Source organism: Octopus bimaculoides, chromosome 4, assembly GCF_046866305.1.
Source record: "Octopus bimaculoides isolate indiv1 chromosome 4, ASM4686630v1, whole genome shotgun sequence".
NCBI classification, from domain to species: Eukaryota; Metazoa; Mollusca; class Cephalopoda; order Octopoda; family Octopodidae; genus Octopus; species Octopus bimaculoides.
This window is the reverse complement of record NC_142931.1, coordinates 124,337,595-124,355,574: the sequence shown is the minus strand read 5'-3', so window position 1 is coordinate 124,355,574 and position 17,980 is coordinate 124,337,595. Positions and strand designations below refer to the sequence as shown.

The following is a 17,980-nucleotide window of genomic DNA, read 5'->3' as shown; positions in this document are numbered from 1 at the left end:
TTTTTACAATCATAGAAAATATATTTAATGAGAATAATAAAGACTGGGATAATGATGATGATGATGATGATGATGATTATAATAAGATTTAGAACGTCAGTACCACATGGCAGGAGAATAAACAAAGCAGCCAGCTAAACCATATACTCTTTTATTCTTTTACTTGTTTCAGTCATTTGACTGTGGCCATGCTGGAGCACTGCCTTTCAGTCGAGCAAATCAACCCCAGGACTTATTCTTTGTAAACCTAGTACTTATTCTATCGGTCTCTTTTGCTGAACTGCTAAGTTACGAGGACGTAAACACACCAGCATCGGTTGCCAAGCGATGTTGAGGGAGACAAACACAGACACACACATGCACGCACATATATATATACATACACATATATACGATGGGCTTATTTTCAGTTTCCGTCTACCAAATCCACTCACAAGGTGCCACGCAATGGGACTGAACCCGGAACCATGTGGTTGGTAAGCAAGCTACTTACCACACAGCCACTATGCACAAGTCTTCTTCATTTTGCATAGAAATATTACAGCGAACATCATTTTGAGACCAGAGGCTAACCATGTAATAAGAGGAGAAACTTAATGCCCTGTCCCATTATGGAATCATGATAAGTATTAAGATAATATGGGGAGGTTCAGTGAAGGCAAATAAAGACGATACTAATGTAAATTTTATGGAGTTACAGCAAAAACAATCAACAAAATCAACACCAACATTGTCATTCCCATTTAACCACCTGTTTTTCCATGCACGTATGAGTTAGATGTATTTCAAGGCTACATTTATCGCTAGAGAAAGGAGGTCCATAACATATGGTGTACAGTAAGCTTTTATGTCTAAATGCCCTTCATGGACAAATACTTGTCAATCCATAATCATTTCATTAAAGCACTCAAGAGAAACACTATACATTGTCAATTCCAACAAAATTTCCCAACAGCATTATTTTGTTTATTTTTTTAACGTATTAATCGCTTTATGCACATTTATTACTCCATTATCTATTATCAATGCATTTATTTATTTATTGTTATTACTATTATTGTTATTATTATCATTATTATTATTATTATTATTATTGTTGTTGTTGTTGTTGTTGTTGTTGTTGTTGTTGTTGTTGTTGTTATTATTATTATTATTGTTATTATTCGAGTGGCAAGCTGGCTGAATCGTTAGCACACCAGGCAATCTTCACATTCTGAGTTCAAATTCCGTTGAGGTCAACTTTGCCTTTCATACTTTCGGGGCTGATAAAATAAGTACCAGTTGGGGTTGACATAATCAACTTACCCACTCCCCTGAAATTGCTGATCTTGTGCCAAAATTTGAAATCACTATTATTATTATTATTATTGTTCAGTAGTTTTATTTTTATAACGTGCTTTTACTTCACTACCGAGCGCAGCTCTGTGTGCCTTGGGTATGTGCTGTGGTTTGCTGTGCTGCTCTTATGGTTACTGTATTGAAAGTGTTTTGCGTAGGATGTGTGCAGTGCCCAGTAGTGCAATTTTCTGTATGTTATATATATTTGTAAGTCCTGGTGTTTTTATGTATTTGTCTGAATATTTATTATTATTATTATTATTATTATTATTATTATTATTATTATTATTGCTATTGTTATATAAATGCTCTACATTTATATATGCCTTCAAAGTATATACGTATACGTCACTGTGAACTTCATCATTAACTTAATGTATGTTTTAGCCATGCTACAATATGCTGAACAGTAAAAGCAATATAGAATCTTACTTCTCTCATAATTTCTTATTCTTTTATCATATTTTGGAAGTGTGACTTTCTTAAACCATCTCCCAGCTACTTCACTTCAAGTTGTCCTCAGTCTATCTCTACTCCATTTAGTTTATGGATTTTTTTCAGATCTATCATGTGGCAGATTAAATCTCCATTAAATTACATGTCGTTATGAAAACAAACATCTGTTGTCTGATGGAGGATGGGAGCTTATATCCAGCTCTTTCTTTTTTTAAAAATTCATTTGAGTTTCACCTTTCTTTCAACTTTACACTGCATATTCATTTGATCATACTCAACTAGTTTTTTTCTTACAATGAAAATCCAGTACTGTCATATGCCCTGTGACAGCTGGATGATAATGAGACATGGGCTCTGAATGCAGAGAATGTGCAAAGGCTGGATAGGAACGAAGCTAGTGTGTTCTGCTGGATGTGTGATGTCAGTGAGAGAGAAGTTTGGCATAAGAGGAATTATATGCAGTGTGCAAGAGAGGAGACTATGCTGGTTTGGTCATGTGATGCAGATGGATGAGGACAGTTGCATAAAGAAGTGCCAATCACTTAAAGAGGAGGAAAGCTGTAGAAGAGGGAAACCCAGGAAGACATGGGATGAAGTATTGAAGGCTGACCTCAAAGCGTTGAACCTTATGAAGGATGTAACAGAGGACCAAGATATGTGGCACATCGCTGTACTTAACAAGACCCACCTAGCACAACAGAATTCAGAAGCTAAAACCAAGATGCTATGTAAAAAGCATTGGTGTGGGTACTGGTGCCATGTAAAAAACACCCAGAACACTGTAAAGTGGTTGGTATTAGGAAGGGCATCCAGCCATAGAAACCAAGCCAACACAGACTATGGAACCTGGTGCAATCCCTGGCCTTGCCAGTTCCTGTCAAGTCATCCAACCCATGCCAGCATGGAAAAGACATCAAATGTTGACGATGATGATGATTTCAATAACATGCAGCATCACTCCACTGATACATAGTATCAACAGTCACTACAAACATTCTACTTCCAATGCCATACCTTACACAACTTGTATTTTCACCAAACAATCTCTTCAATCACTACACATTATTTATTTATTCCACCATACAACAGCATGTAACTGATGTTTACATCTACTTACACCTAACTTTGCCAAATTCCCAAAATCTGAAAGCAGGGCAAAATTATAACAATTTTAAAGTCAACAAAATTTTTTGTGAAGTTACATCATACAGACCTATCTCCCTCCAAAGCATACTCTCTAACATTCCTGAAACTCTGATATTTGACATTTTAATCCACGTATCACCCTCTCCAAATCACAACACACATTCAGACTACCCTGAATCACCACTCTACTCACAAACCCCACTCTGAAAAATATATGACAGCTCCTGCAAAAACCATTTTAACTACCATTCTCTACCATTTATTCATACAAAAACACTCAACACTAGTTTTAATAAACAACACACAAAACATTGGCTAGAGAAATCACCTACCTGACTTTCTATGGTTTGCATATACATATAAATATAAATATAAATATATATATATTTAGATGAGATGCAGTTTGGGTTCGTGCCAGGTAAAAGCACTACTGATGCCTTATTTCTAGTGAGACAGTTGCAGGAGAAATACCTAGCTAAGGATAAACCTCTGTACCTGGCTTTCGTTGACATGGAGAAAGCCTTTGACAGGGTCCCCCGATCCCTTATCTGGTGGTCAATGAGGAAACTTGGGATAGAAGAATGGTTAGTGAGAGCTGTGAGAGCCATGTACAGAGATGCTGCCAGTAAGGTGAGGGTTGGAAATGAGTACAGCAATGAATTCCAGGTAGAGGTAGGGGTCCACCAAGGTTCCGTCCTCAGCCCCCTATTATTTACCATAGTCCTCCAGGCAATCACAGAGGAGTTCAAGACAGGTTGCCCCTGGGAGCTCCTCTATGCTGATGACCTTGCCCTAATTGCGGAGTCACTATCAGAACTAGAGAAGAAGTTTCAGGTGTGGAAGCAAGGTCTAGAATTGAAGGGCCTTAGAGTCAACCTAGCTAAAACCAAAATCCTAATAAGTAGGAAGGTAGATAAAACACAAACCCCTTCAGGTAGATGGCCCTGCTCAGTATGTAGAAAAGGAGTAGGTAGTAACTCTATAAGATGTACCCGGTGCAAGCTATGGACACATAAGAGGTGCAGCAACATCAAAGGCAGGTTAACTAGCAAGTTAGTTTTTGTTTGTGGCAGATGTTCAGGTGCAATAAAGACTGCAAACAAACAGGAAACAACTTCTATCTCATTCCAGGGTGAAAAACTAGAGGTAGTCGATAGCTTCCGCTATCTGGGCGACCAAGTTAGTAGTGGGGGTGGGTGCGCTGAAAGTGTAGCTGCTAGAATAAGAATAGCCTGGGCAAAGTTTAGAGAGCTCTTACCCCTGCTGGCGACAAAGGGACTCTCACTCAGAGTAAAAGGCAGACTGTATGACGCATGCGTACGAACAACCATGCTACATGGCAGTGAAACATGGGCTGTAACTGCTGAGGACATACGTAAGCTCGCAAGGAATGAAGCCAGTATGCTCCGTTGGATGTGTAATGTCAATGTGAATACCCGTCAGAGTGTAAGTATCTTGAGAGAAAAGCTGAACATTAGAAGCATCAGCTGTGGCGTGCAAGAGAGACGATTGCGCTGGTATGGACATGTGGTGAGAATGGAGGAGGATAGCTGCGTGAAAAAGTGCCACACCCTAACAGTTGAGGGAACCCGTGGAAGAGGTAGGCCCAGGAAGACCTGGGCTGAGGTGGTGAGGCAAGACCTTCGTACATTGGGCCTCACCGAGGCGATGACTACTGACCGAGACCTTTGGAAATGTGCTGTGCGTGAGAAGACCCGGCACGCCAAGTAAGATCGTTGCCAGTGCCCCTGGACTGGCTCTTGTGCGGGTGGCACATAAGATGCACTATTTTGAGCATGGCCGTTGCCAGTACCGCCTGACTGGCTTCCGTAGGATTTTTTGAGCGAGATCGTTGCCAGTGCCCCTGGACTGGCTTGTGCGGGTGGCACATAAAAGACACCATTTCGAGCGTGGCCGTTGCCAGTATCGCCTGACTGGCCTTCGTGCAGGTGACACGTAAAAGCACCTACTACACTCTCTGAGTGGTTGGCGTTAGGAAGGGCATCCAGCTGTAGAAATTCTGCCAAATTTAGATTGGAGCCTGGTGTTGCCATCCGGTTTCACCAGTCCTCAATCAAGTCGTCCAACCCATGCTAGCATGGAAAGCGGACGTTAAACGATGATGATGATGATGATGATGATATATATATATATATGTGTGTATGTATATATATGTATACACAGGTGTGTGGGTATGTATATATGTATACAAATACGCAACACTCCAGACCACCAGAGCACTAATACAACAACATCCAAGAAACTATTTCTCCCACTAAGCCCAGACAAGCATAAGGAACACACCCACACAGAAATAATTGCAACATCAATAACTCAACTGGGGTGCACACCACCAATAAGTGCAGAATAACACTAACTGTTGCATTCTGACCATGCCCACCGTGCCCGCTTCCACTATGGTTACCATCAGAATCTACAAGTGGATGGGAATAGACAGGAGAGCAGAGAGACTGTTGTGGTGCATGTGCACCCCATACTAAATGTTGGAGTGTGTAGTATGATTCTCAGTTAGGTGGAGACATGGTATAACCTGGAAAGATCCATATAACAGGGAAAATTCATATAACTTTGAAGATATGGGTCATGTCTCATCATTCAGCCAAGCCAACTACCTGCATGCAATCTGATTAATCAAGGCTGATCGAGAGCAACACATCAACAATACTGACATATACACTCTACAGTCTCTCCAGTTACTACAGAACCTCTACCTTCATTGCCATACAACACAGTCTCTCCCATCACTGCAGGTCTTCTGTCTACACTACTATATAACAACACACCAGACATAAACAACATACAGTTTCCCCAGTCGCTACAGATTCTCTACACATTTTTACTCACTCACACACACACACACACACACACACACACACACACACTATACAGTCATTACAGGCCCTTTATGTGTACTGTCATATAACAATACATTATTTACATATATACTGTACAGTCTGTCTAGCCACTACAGGCCATCTACCTTCACTCTTATAGACCACCCTCTGTCATCACTCCACAAGTCAAGTTTCACAACCACAGATTATCATATTTATGACATATATATAAACCCAACTTTGATAAAAAGAGAAAGAATTCATTGTAAAGTTTCACAGACATAGAACATCGTATTTATAACATATAATATACATAATCTATTTTTGATAATAAGAGAAAGAATCCATTTGTTAAGAGAAGCACAGTAACTGCTGCGCACTCAGGTAAATGGTAAGCAACAAGTGTTTGGCTTATACAGCAAATTTAAAATAAATAATAAGCAATTACTTACAATAGCTTCAGCAATAAGAAGTAACAAAAGGGCTTCCTCATTCTCATTTGCTGGTGTAAATAGCCTATAATTAAAGAGAAATACTTCTGAGATTAAAATAGACTGTGTTTATGTGCTTACATGTTTGTATCCATGTGTGTAATGTGTGTATTAGTTAGTATAGTCCAAAACTTTTGGCAAACATTTTAGATAAGTGCAACAATTAATCAACGGAGTACATGTGTTTTAAAGAGACATTCAACTCAGGAAAAGTGAATGTTAAAATGATGATGACATACAGTTATGAATGTCTGAATGCTTACAGCAAAATATTGATTTCTTACAGAGGTACAAGGTCTCAAATTTACGGGGAGCGCACTGTCAATTACGTTGACCCCAGTACTTAGCTAGTACTTTTTTTACCAGCAATTTGCATCAATAGGAGTACAGTTTAAAACATCAGTTCCATGTAGTGTATATGAAACAAGTCAGCCTGATGTCAAGCCTTGAAAGATTTAAACTAAATATTGTAAGCTAGGGAAACATTCATTATTCACACAGTTCTACTGCTATTTACAACAGTATGCTTCAGTTCCAAATGGTGCCTCTTTACAATCAAGTTGGACAAATCAATGAAATTTAGCTGACTGGTCATAAATAACAAGACTACAACAATAATGTGAAGACGTGAATCAGCATTTCTCTCAGCCAACAAGCTATTAAACTTAGCCAGTTACAAGTATCCTTTAAACCATCATATTTTGTAAAAATACACAACATATCATTACTTGTGTCTATGTTTGAAATTATTACTATTGATAAAGTCAGGGGCCCATTTATCTAAGTCAATCTGTCAGAGCCCACCTGCCTGTCTACAAACATTACTCGCAGAATAAGTTAAAATCAAAACTGCTACTGCTGATGGCGGTAAGCTGTTCAAAACTCTCTCAGTTCATGTATCTCTATACAGCTATCTGGACTGGGTCTCTCAAGAATATGAAGACAACACATGCTAGTGATGGCATATGAATCACCAACCATTAAGCAGATTGTCTAAGTTGGCTATCCACACTCTCACTTAGCAGCATTCAATGTTATATACAGAGATGCCTGATTCATATATATTACCTTAACATCTAATCTTCATTAACCTGCTTCTGACTAAACCATAATCAACCAGTAGCCCACAGCACTTTTTCCTCCCAACATTTGCTAAACATTCCCACCTCGTATTCAAGCCACTACAATATGTCAATTTCTTAATTTATTATCACAAACATAACAATAGAAAATAAGATAGAGACAAAGATATATATACATAAAACAAATATTTTCTAAAAATTCTCACAAAAATTTCTGCTTTACTTACTTATCTCCAGCATACATTCTAGGAACAGCTGTGTTTCCACTTCTTGATTCTGAATTCTCAGAGTTAAGATCTAATTGAATGTATGTTCTTTCACAGACACCCCTCAACAAAACTTCAGCCAGCTGACGGGAAAGAATCTAAATATCACAAAACTTTAAAATTACTAAAAAAGTAATAACATAGAGATACAATTGCATAAATACGGCTGTTATTTAAACAATCAGAAGTTATAGATATAATGTTATTTATCTTAATGCTTGAATAATGAGATTTATAGAAAATACTAAGAAATTCTGAAGTAATCCAAGAACTAATAAACAGATGTTACATAATACAAATAGATTATATTTTTTTAATGTTTGAATCATGAGAGAGAACTTGAGATGTGATAGATGCACAGGGGTAATTAGCTGTAACAATGAAATGAAATCTATTAACTAGTCAGATGGCTTACTAAACACAGCTGATATTTTATGCCACCTAGATGATCTAATTAGTGTAGGAGGGGAGAGAGGTGGTGGCAAGTGAAGTGAAAGCATAGTTGCCAGAGTGATGAAGAGGTGGAAGAAGTTTCTGGAATGGTTACTGATGTTGTCAACAAAGGATTTTTTCTCTTCATGTGAAGAGCAGACAGTATGAAGTATATGTAAGAAAAGTGATGTTACACGATAGAGAAACAAGAGTGATGAATGTGGAATATTTATACAGGCTGGAGCAATGCTATGAATGTAATCCATTAAACATTGTCATCAGCCACCAGATTTTAACTTCTGAAGACCTGCATGTGACTATGTAGGCCAATGCAGGATCTACATGTGCAGTTGCAAACTTAGTATTTGTTAATTGTGAAAGTGTCACTGTATTATCAGACATGTAATGTTAACTGGATGCAAGTGAAAGGAGAGAGCAGCTGATCATTAAATATCTTCAGCTGATGTATAAAGGAGTGGTAAATGTCCTGGTATTTCTTAAGATGGCAAACAGTTGTTTCTATTATTAATGTGTTTAGGGAGTGAGTTCCAAAGGGTTACAGTTTTGGGAAGGATTGGAGAAAATGTTTAGTACAAGTTTTGATAAGTAATATACAATAGAGACAATATCAGGAGGACAGACAAGTAAATCAAGTAAACTTAAGAGGTACATAACTAGCTAATTCAAACATAGAAGGGACCATTATAGTAGTGGTAGAAAAGGATATAGAGCATATTCTCTTACTGTAACAATAAAAAAATTGAAGATATCTACAGTTGAATACATGTTAATGTCTCCATTGGAGCCTGGTGCAGCCTTCTGGCTCGCCAGCCCTCAGTCAAATCATCCAACCCATGCCAGCATGGAAAGCAGACGTTAAACGACGACAACGATGATGATGATGATGGTCTATGATTTATACTTATTTAATGGTTCTTTATCCATCCCAAAGTTTAACAGTCATCAATAAGTGTGACCTCCACCATGTGGTTATAAGAGGAAAGAAATTGATCAGGTGCTAGTTTGAAATAAATCTACCAAAGAAGTAAAACACACACAAAGGGTAATGGATAACATTTCTAAACAAAATATTACCTGTCGTAAACTTTGGGTGTAACGAGATTCGACTGCCCGTAGTAGCTCTCGAAATCTGCTAATACCACAGGAGAGTTTTCTACAAAATATTCAGACATGATAACATTAGCAATGATTTCAACAGGATTAATGAAAAGAAATTAAGAATGTTCAGTTGTGTTGAGAGTAGATAAATCAGGCAATATCATAACTCCTAAAAGAAATATGAGATGATTAAACGAAGAAAGACAAACATTGAAAAACTTGGCAAAATAAAACGATTTTTCGGTTTTCAAGAAAATAGAATGTAAATTAGTAAGATCAGATTGGAAAGATTATATAGGCTTGTGTCCTATTAGAAATTGAGTAAAGTTTCATATTCCATCATTTAACATCTCCAATGGAAATGCTAAGCAACAGCTTAGTGATGAGCCAGTAACTATAAGAGTATTCTTTTATTCTTGCACTGGTTTCACTTGGTGAGCTATGGTCATGCTAGGACCCTACCTTCCAGTATACAACCAAATATATTGATACCAACACTGACTTTATCAACTGATACTTATTTTTATAGAACAGAAAGGCTCGTAATAGATCGTTTCAGTTAAAAACTATTAATGTGTACCCTTTCGGCACCAATCTGTCAGAAACTGCCCCTGGTTCTGTGATACAAATTTCCTGTTTTAAAATTCATCTAAATTAGAACATTCTATCAAAATTTCATATCAAATTATGTTCCAAACACCAGCTTAATAATGAAAAGTTATTTTAATGTATTCTTTATTATTTTCTAAATTTATTGAAACAAAGTGTATTCAAACAGAAATGTAATAACAAAGGGATTAATAATAGACTTTATTCATAACTTGAGATCTTCATTTGTAGTAAAATACACGACTTTTCATTTCTCATGTTGGAACAAGGCCACAAATATTTAAGAAGCAAATATAGGTGATTGGAATAACTTTAGTATATATCTGGTAATTAATCTACCATCATAATGATGACTCTAGCGGGATGAAAAGCAATGTCAATTTTGATGGGATTTGAACTCAGAGGTGACTAAATCCAAGTTATTTACTCAGGCACTATACTCTTTCTGCCGTTGTCCTGCCTTAGATACATGAATATTAAAATATACTACGTCAAAAGGATATTGCTTACAACATCAATTATTAGCATACTGGAAAACCTGAATTAAACAGGAAGTGAACAGCTGATACAAACAAGTTATATAGCATTTAGAATGTAATTTAGATAAATAAGTATGTCATCAATATAAATGTATTCCAATCAAATGCAAAGATAGAATATTTAAATATAAAGCAAGTTTCAGACTGGAAATGTCTAAATTCATTAAAAAAAAAACAAATACAAAGTTACATAATGGAGAAAATAATTGGCTTTATTGATCATACCCAATGTAGCAAGCAATATGAATGTGGTTAATTTACTCATCCTCACTATATAATTGTTCCTTATTTTATCAATTCATGGGAAATGAATGGTAACATTAACTGAAAAATAAAGTGAACTCACTCTATTTTACAACCATTTTATAATATGAAAATGCATTTAAATCCAATGGCTTCCCATAGTAAAGGGATTTGAACATGGGTAGTAATAAAGGAAATTAATTTAAATTCATCATTGAACAGAACCCTATTGCTTAACCCTTTAGCATTCAGATAACTCTGTCAAATGTAATGCTTATTCATTTACATTAAAAAAAAATTAATCATATATTATTTTACAGCTTCAAGATTTAAATGATATGGTAGCTTACTTTGAGAATAACATTGTAGGGTAGGTATGAGAGGCTTGATCTGGTTGGTTTCAACATGAAACTGGAAGAATATTTGGGCCACATATGGCCAGTTTGAATGTTAAAGGATTAAAGCAGCACGTATGTAACCCTTCAGTTCATCAAGATATTGAGAATAGGACCAAATTATCTGGGATAATATGACTTATAATTGATGAGTATTCCAATTAAGAACCTACTTGAGGTATTTGAATAACATGACTAGGATTTGTAAGGCTGATACTAGGAGGCCATGGCAAGAAGCCAACCAAACACATGACATATATCTACAATATGTACATCAACATAACTAAATGGCACCTGTGCCCAGCATCGCCGTTCTGGCACTTGTGCCCGTGGCATGTGTAACGACTTTCGAGCAAGATCGTTGCCAGTGCCCCTGGACTGGCTCTTGTGCAGGTGGCACATAAAATACACCATTTTGAGCGTGGCCATTGCCAGTACCGCCTGACTAGCCTTCGTGCCGGTGGCACGTAAAAGCACCCACTACACTCTCGGAGTGGTTGGTGTTAGGAAAGGCATCCATCTGTAGAAACTCTGCCAAATCAGATTGGAGCCTGGTGTAGCCATCTGGTTCACCAGTCCTCAGTCAAATCGTCCAACCCATGCTAGCATGGAAAGCGGACGTTAAACGATGATCATGATTACACATATAACACAAGAAATAGCTGCTAAATTTCCTTCAAATCACATTCAACTATCCTAAAAAAGGAAGAACATATTTGATAATGTGGCCCTAGGTATAGTACATCTGAATAAAAGATGTGGAATACCTTTGGTCATAGATCAGCTTGACCAGATTCACCTTGAGCTAAATAAACATCAAGAACAATAACAACTAGTGAAGCTGTGAATATCACTAGAGAAAGCCACAGATGTCACTAGTAGGTGAGATGAGAGCAAGCAAAGTTAGCAAAGGTGTAGTGTTTACGCTTGCAGGAGATTATGCTGTACGTGTGAGATAAATGATAAAGACAATGATAATGATGGTGGCGGTAATAATGATGAAGATGATGTGGTGATGCTGAATTTTGTTTAAAAGTATAATAAAAGTAGAAATATAAAAAGAGTACTATACAATTCCAAATTATTCAGTTGTTGATTAAAAATAAAACTAATCTAGGAACTTGAGAGGAATTTTAATAATATTAACTAAAAAAAGACTTCAAGATCATGATTTCAAAATCTCCCCACAGTAAATGGACATATAAGATGAAAAACAATGAAATGTCTGAAATAGTGTATTAACTAATTAGGAAATACAAGGAACATGAATGAAAGTGTGTGTGTGTGTGTGTGCGTGCGTGCGTGCGTGTGTGTGAATCTACAGCCAAAACACTTAACATCCACAGATAAAGTCTACCTAAGGTGTTAAATGTGATACAGGTTAATTAGCTTGAACTAGATGCCACAGAGTGAGTATATAGCAACAATGTGTAGCTGATGAGTTATTCATCATTTTGCAACACTGAATTCATTTCCCACTGTGGAGAAAGTTACCTGCAATAGACTAGCATACTATTCAAGAAGATCAATGACTCTCACCTGTCTCTCGATATGGTAACTGCAGATAAACATTAGCTCATGAATCTTTATGATTCCAAAAGAACTGGATTGGCCTAATGTCAGACATGTAATATTGCATGACCATGAAACATGGACAATAAATACCAAAGACCAGCAATGCTTAAAAAAGAATAAGCCAAATATGCATATTAGCCCTTTAGCATTTAAACTAACCATATTTGGCCCAAATTTTCTATTTGTTTTATGTTCAAGCCAGTGAGATCCAGCCTCTCAGGCTTACACTACAATGTCATTCTAAAAATAAAAAATCACATCATTATAATCTCAACAGTATGAGATAAATAATGCATGATTTATTCAAAACGGGGTGACTAAGTAAGCATTACATTTGACAGAATAATCTGAATGCTAAGAGGTTAGACGTATAATGTGCACAAGAAGTAACATTATTAACATTATCATGTCACCAAAAAATAGGTTTGTGAATTTACCAGTCAATAATGTCAATTTCTCTACAGGCCTGCCTTTTACTGCAGTTAAGCCTTATGGGATAACACTAGAGTCTTGTTTTTTAATTGCCAAATTATGAAAATATTTCAAGTGATGGGTGTCAGCTACCTTAACTGAGCAACTGTGCACGAGAAAGACAAGTTAAATACAAGTGAATTGTGAAAGTTATTGATATCAAAGTATTGGTCGTTGGTCAATCTACCTAGACCAGCGATTCCTAAATTTTTTAGGGCTGCCACCTCCTTGGCACCTAGGCCATATTCCTAGCGCTGCCCCCCACATCACCATCTCAAATGTAGACCACGTTCTTGCAGCAAATTCAAAACAACTATATTTCACAAATAAAATTGAACTTAATTAACCTATTATTTTGTCGTTTTTACATTCATGACCCTCTTTTGGCCACCCCATTATTGCCTGACTTTTCTTCAATGCCCCCACCCTGGATGTTTCCACTGCCCCCAGTGGGGGGGGGGGGGGGGGGGCAGTACCGCCCCTTTTGGGAACCACTGATCTAGACAGATGACAACATTAGTCTGGACAACAGTTTCAAATAGATAATGAATGGGGTATTTTGGGTGACAAGAGTTAAACCAATGAAGACATGTTAGAAGGTTACATATCAAGACCTCATACAAGAATAACAGGACAGTGGTAGGGGAACAGGATGATAGATTAATGCTGAATGTAATTTAACTATCAAAACTATATCAATAAAGAAAATATTTGCATGATTACTCATACCATGAGAAAAATCTGTGTATTAACAAGATTTCAGCAAGTCTGAAGTCTAAGCTATAGAACTGTAGCTCTAAACAAGATATCTTTTCTGAAGATCAAATAATTTCAGCAGTGTTTACCACCAACTAGTTCCCCTGCCAAAAACCAGCAAAACTAGTTTTGGGAGATTTTTAATAAAAATCAACAGGATTGTGATAATGATGAGTTATGCTAACTAGTCATGCTTGTTTCTTTTTTTTTTTTTTTTTTTTTTTAATTTTTATTTGCTTGTGCTGTCTAGTTTCAGATCAACCCTGACCCAGCAGACTGATAATCAAAAAATCTTCCAGCTACGACCATCCCAAGATTTTATGAATTTGTAGGGCTATATTATTTAATGTGTTCTATTTTTATGAAAGATCAATGTGATTTGAGTGAGATCTGGTTGTTATTTCTAGCCAGTTGAGTGAACATGTTGAAGCTCTTTCATTGCCTTTTGCCAGAGAAATGATTTAACTTATGGTATACAACAAATACTTTCAAATTTATCTTTCAGTCTTGAAGTTTCATAATATAAATATATAAAAAAAATAAATTTGGATTACAGTAAAAACTATCAACACAACTAAATTTCAGTTAGAACAAATAATTAACCTTATAAAAAACCTTACATCATTGCTGAGATGCTTAAAATATCTGGTGGTGTAGGCTATAGTCTAGTCACCCATAAAGTTAACCAGGTGATACACGAAGGAGTCATAGCCAATGACTGGTGTAGCAGCACCATAGTCAATTGCTACAAAGGTAAAGGTAACGTCTTAGATAGGAATAATTACAGAAGTATCAAATTGTTAGCTCAGGTGATGAAAGTCAAGGAGAGGGTCATAGCCCAACTAATTAGGGAGAGAGTTAATTTAGATGAGATACAGTTTGGGTTTGTGCCAGGGAGAAGCACCACTGATGGCCTTAGAGTTAACCTAGCAAAAACCAAAGTCTTAGTAAATAGGAAGGCGGACAAATCACAAATCTCTTCATATAGATGGCCCTGTTCAATCTGTAGAAAAGGTGTAGGTAGAAACTCCTTAAGATGTACCTGGTGTAAGCTATGGACACATAAGAAGTGTGGCAATATCAAAGGAAGGTTAACTGGGAAGATATTTTTTGTATGTGGCAGATGCACAGGAGCAATAAACACTGAAGATGTACAGAAAACAGATTCCATCACATGCCAGGGGAAAAAACTAGAAGTAGTTGATAGCTTCTGTTACCTAGTTGACCAAGTCAGTAGTGGGGGTGGATGCTCTGAGAGTGTAGCAGTGAGAATAAGAATAGCCTGGGCAAAGTTCAGAGAGCGCCTACCTCTGCTAGAGCACCTACCTCTGCTAGAGCACCTACCTCTCGCTCAGAGTAAAAGGTAGACTGTATGATGCCTGTGTGTGAACAGCCATGCTACACTGCAGTGAAATATGGGCTGTGACAGCTGAGGACATGCGTAAGCTTGAAAGAAATGAAGCTAGTATGCTCCATTGGATGTGTAATGTCAGTGTGCATACACAACAGAGTGGAAGTGCCCTGAGAGAAAAGTTGGACATAAGAAGCATCAGATGTGTGCAAGAGAAATGACTGTGTTGGTATGGTCATGTGATATGTATGGAAGAAGACAGTTGCATGAAGAAGTATCACGCAACTAACAGTGGAGGGAACCTGTAGAAGAAGCAGACTCAGGAAGATATGGGATGAGGTGATAAAGCACGACCTTTGAACGTTGGGCCTCACAGAGGCAATGACAAGTGACCAAGACCTTAGAAGATATGCCATGCTTGAGAAGACCCAGCAAGCCAAGTGAGATCATAGTCATGGCCAATACCAGTGTCACATAACTGACTTGTTTAAAAAAAAGCACCTTTCAATCGTTGGGCAATATGCTGTGCCTGTGAAGTCCTGTTGAACTGAGCAAAATCAGTCATGGCTGATGATAGTGCCGCCCAACTGGCACCCATGCCGGTGGCACGTAAGACGCACCATTTGAGTGTGGACAACGTTAGTGCCGCTACACTTCCAAGCAAAAGCAGCATGCTGTCATTAAGTTCTTGATAAAGGAGCATCTGACATCCACCCAAGACGATAGATTGCTTGTAAAGATGACACCAATAACAAGAGCAAGTGCACACATTGACTGTGGTCACAATGAATTAAGTAAATACCTTGACCCAACTCAATACAGTTGTTATACTGTCCAAAGGTTATTATATAGCTTAACATTTTTTCATTTTTGTTATGCAATCTCTGATGATTTGATAATATAGTCTGCTTATGAGGTATTTCCATATATAACAGATATTGTTGTTTATGATATACATGTCAGAATGTATTGAACAAACTTAAAATTTTGTTTCCAAATTTGTTTCTTATATGTACACTGTATTCAAAATATCAAAATGGAACTACAATAAAGAACATGGAATAATAACTCATTGGCACCTCACATATGGATCTTTTGATGCGAAACCAAAGATATGGAGTTCTAAACATTGGTTATATGTTGTGATCAATATAACACATCACAAAATTATAGACATATGTGTGTGTATTTGTGTGTGTGGGGGAAACAGCCTCGTCATCCATATAGTTAATCAGTTATTACAAGGTGTCATGTCCAACAACATGTGCAGCAGCATTATAGTCAACTATACAAAGGTAAAGGAGACGCCTTAGATAGAAGTAATTATAAAGGTATCAAATTGCTGAACCAGGTCATGAAAGTTACGAAACAAGTTATAGAACATTTAATTAGGAAGAGTATTGCACTAGATGTGATTCAGTTTGGCATTGTGCCAGTGAGAAGTACCATTGATGCCTTCTTTCTAATAAGACAAGTGGAGAGGTATTTAATCAGAAGTAAGTCATTGTAGTGGGTATTTGTCAACCAGGAGAAAGCCTTTAACAAGGTCCCTCACTCTGTGATCTTGTGGTTTCTGAGGAAGCTAGGAGTAGATGAATAGCTGGTGCAAAACATACAAGTCATGTACAAGGGTTCTATCAATAAGGTGTGGAAGTTGGCAAGAAGAACAGCAACAAATATAATGTTCAGGTAAGAGTTCATGAAGACCCGCATCTCAGTCCCCTCTTATTCTTCATAGTTCTCCAGGTCATAACAGAGGAATTTATTAAAGACCAGTTGTTGTGAGAACTATTATATGCTGATGACCTTATTCCTAAAGCAGAATAAGCAGTAGAATCAGAAAAGAAATTTCAGGTGAGGAAGCAAACCTTGGAATCGAAGGGCCTTAAAGTTAATTTAGCAAAAACCAAACTTCTAGTAAGCAGGAAAACAGACAGGACTCTACTCTCTCAAAGAAAATAGCCCTGCTCAAAATGTGAAAGAAGGTGCAGGTAGAAATTTCAACATGTGGAAGAGGTAGAATCAGGAAGACATGGGACGAGGTAGTGAAGCATGATCTTCAAATGTTGGGTTTCACAGTGGCAATGACAAGTGATCAAGACCTTTGGGAATTTGCTGTGCTTGAGAAGACTCATCAAGCCAAATAAAATTATAGTCATGGCCAGTGCTGGTGACATGTAAAAGGTGCCCTTGCTGATGACACATAAAAGGCACCTATGCTAGTGACGCATAAAAGGCACCCACTACACTCGTGGAGTGGTCGGTGTTAGGAAGGGCATCTAGCCATAGAAACCAAGCCACATCAGACTAGAACCTGGTACAGCTCTCTGGCTTACCAGTTCTAGTCAAACTGTTTAACCCATGCCAGCATGGAAAACGGATCCTAAATGATGATGATGATGATGACTTATATACTTAGGATGAAGTAATGAGGGCTGACCTCAAGATGTTGGGCCTCACAGAGGAAATGATGATGGACTATGATGTCTGGTGATATGAGGTTCTTGAGAAGACCTGTCCAACTCAGCAAAACATGTAACATTAAATTTTTCACACACCATACCCCAATAAATCAAACTACATCGCCTCTTCTCCTCATTTTCACATCTCCTCTTCTTCATGCATTATACTTATCTCTCTCTCTCTCTCTCTCTCCACTTTTGCAGCCCAATCGTGTTCTTCCCACCCTGCCAACTATATTATTGCTATCCTGTCACCCCCTGCCCCTATATACTTAGATTTCACTAGTCACTACATTCCCCCCACCACTTTTGCATTCACGTGAACACCCTATTCATGCACCCTGGGCAATTCTCTACCGTCCCATTTCTATTCACATCCTTGTACCTTTAGAGT

At 37.5% G+C, this 17,980-nt stretch overlaps 1 protein-coding gene across 1 annotated transcript in view; it reads right to left on the bottom strand.

The window, feature by feature from the left end:
• The window catches only part of LOC106881176 (tetratricopeptide repeat protein 7B), a 150,244-nt gene that overhangs the window by 100,517 nt on the left and 31,747 nt on the right, over window positions 1–17,980 (bottom strand). Inside the window, exons 5-7 of the mRNA XM_089351411.1 lie at window positions 9,162–9,240; window positions 7,596–7,732; window positions 6,248–6,311 (exon numbers count right to left, since the gene is read on the bottom strand). Of these exons, the coding sequence (XP_089207537.1) occupies window positions 6,248–6,311; window positions 7,596–7,732; window positions 9,162–9,240 (280 nt within the window). The remainder of the gene's footprint in view (window positions 1–6,247; window positions 6,312–7,595; window positions 7,733–9,161; window positions 9,241–17,980) is intronic.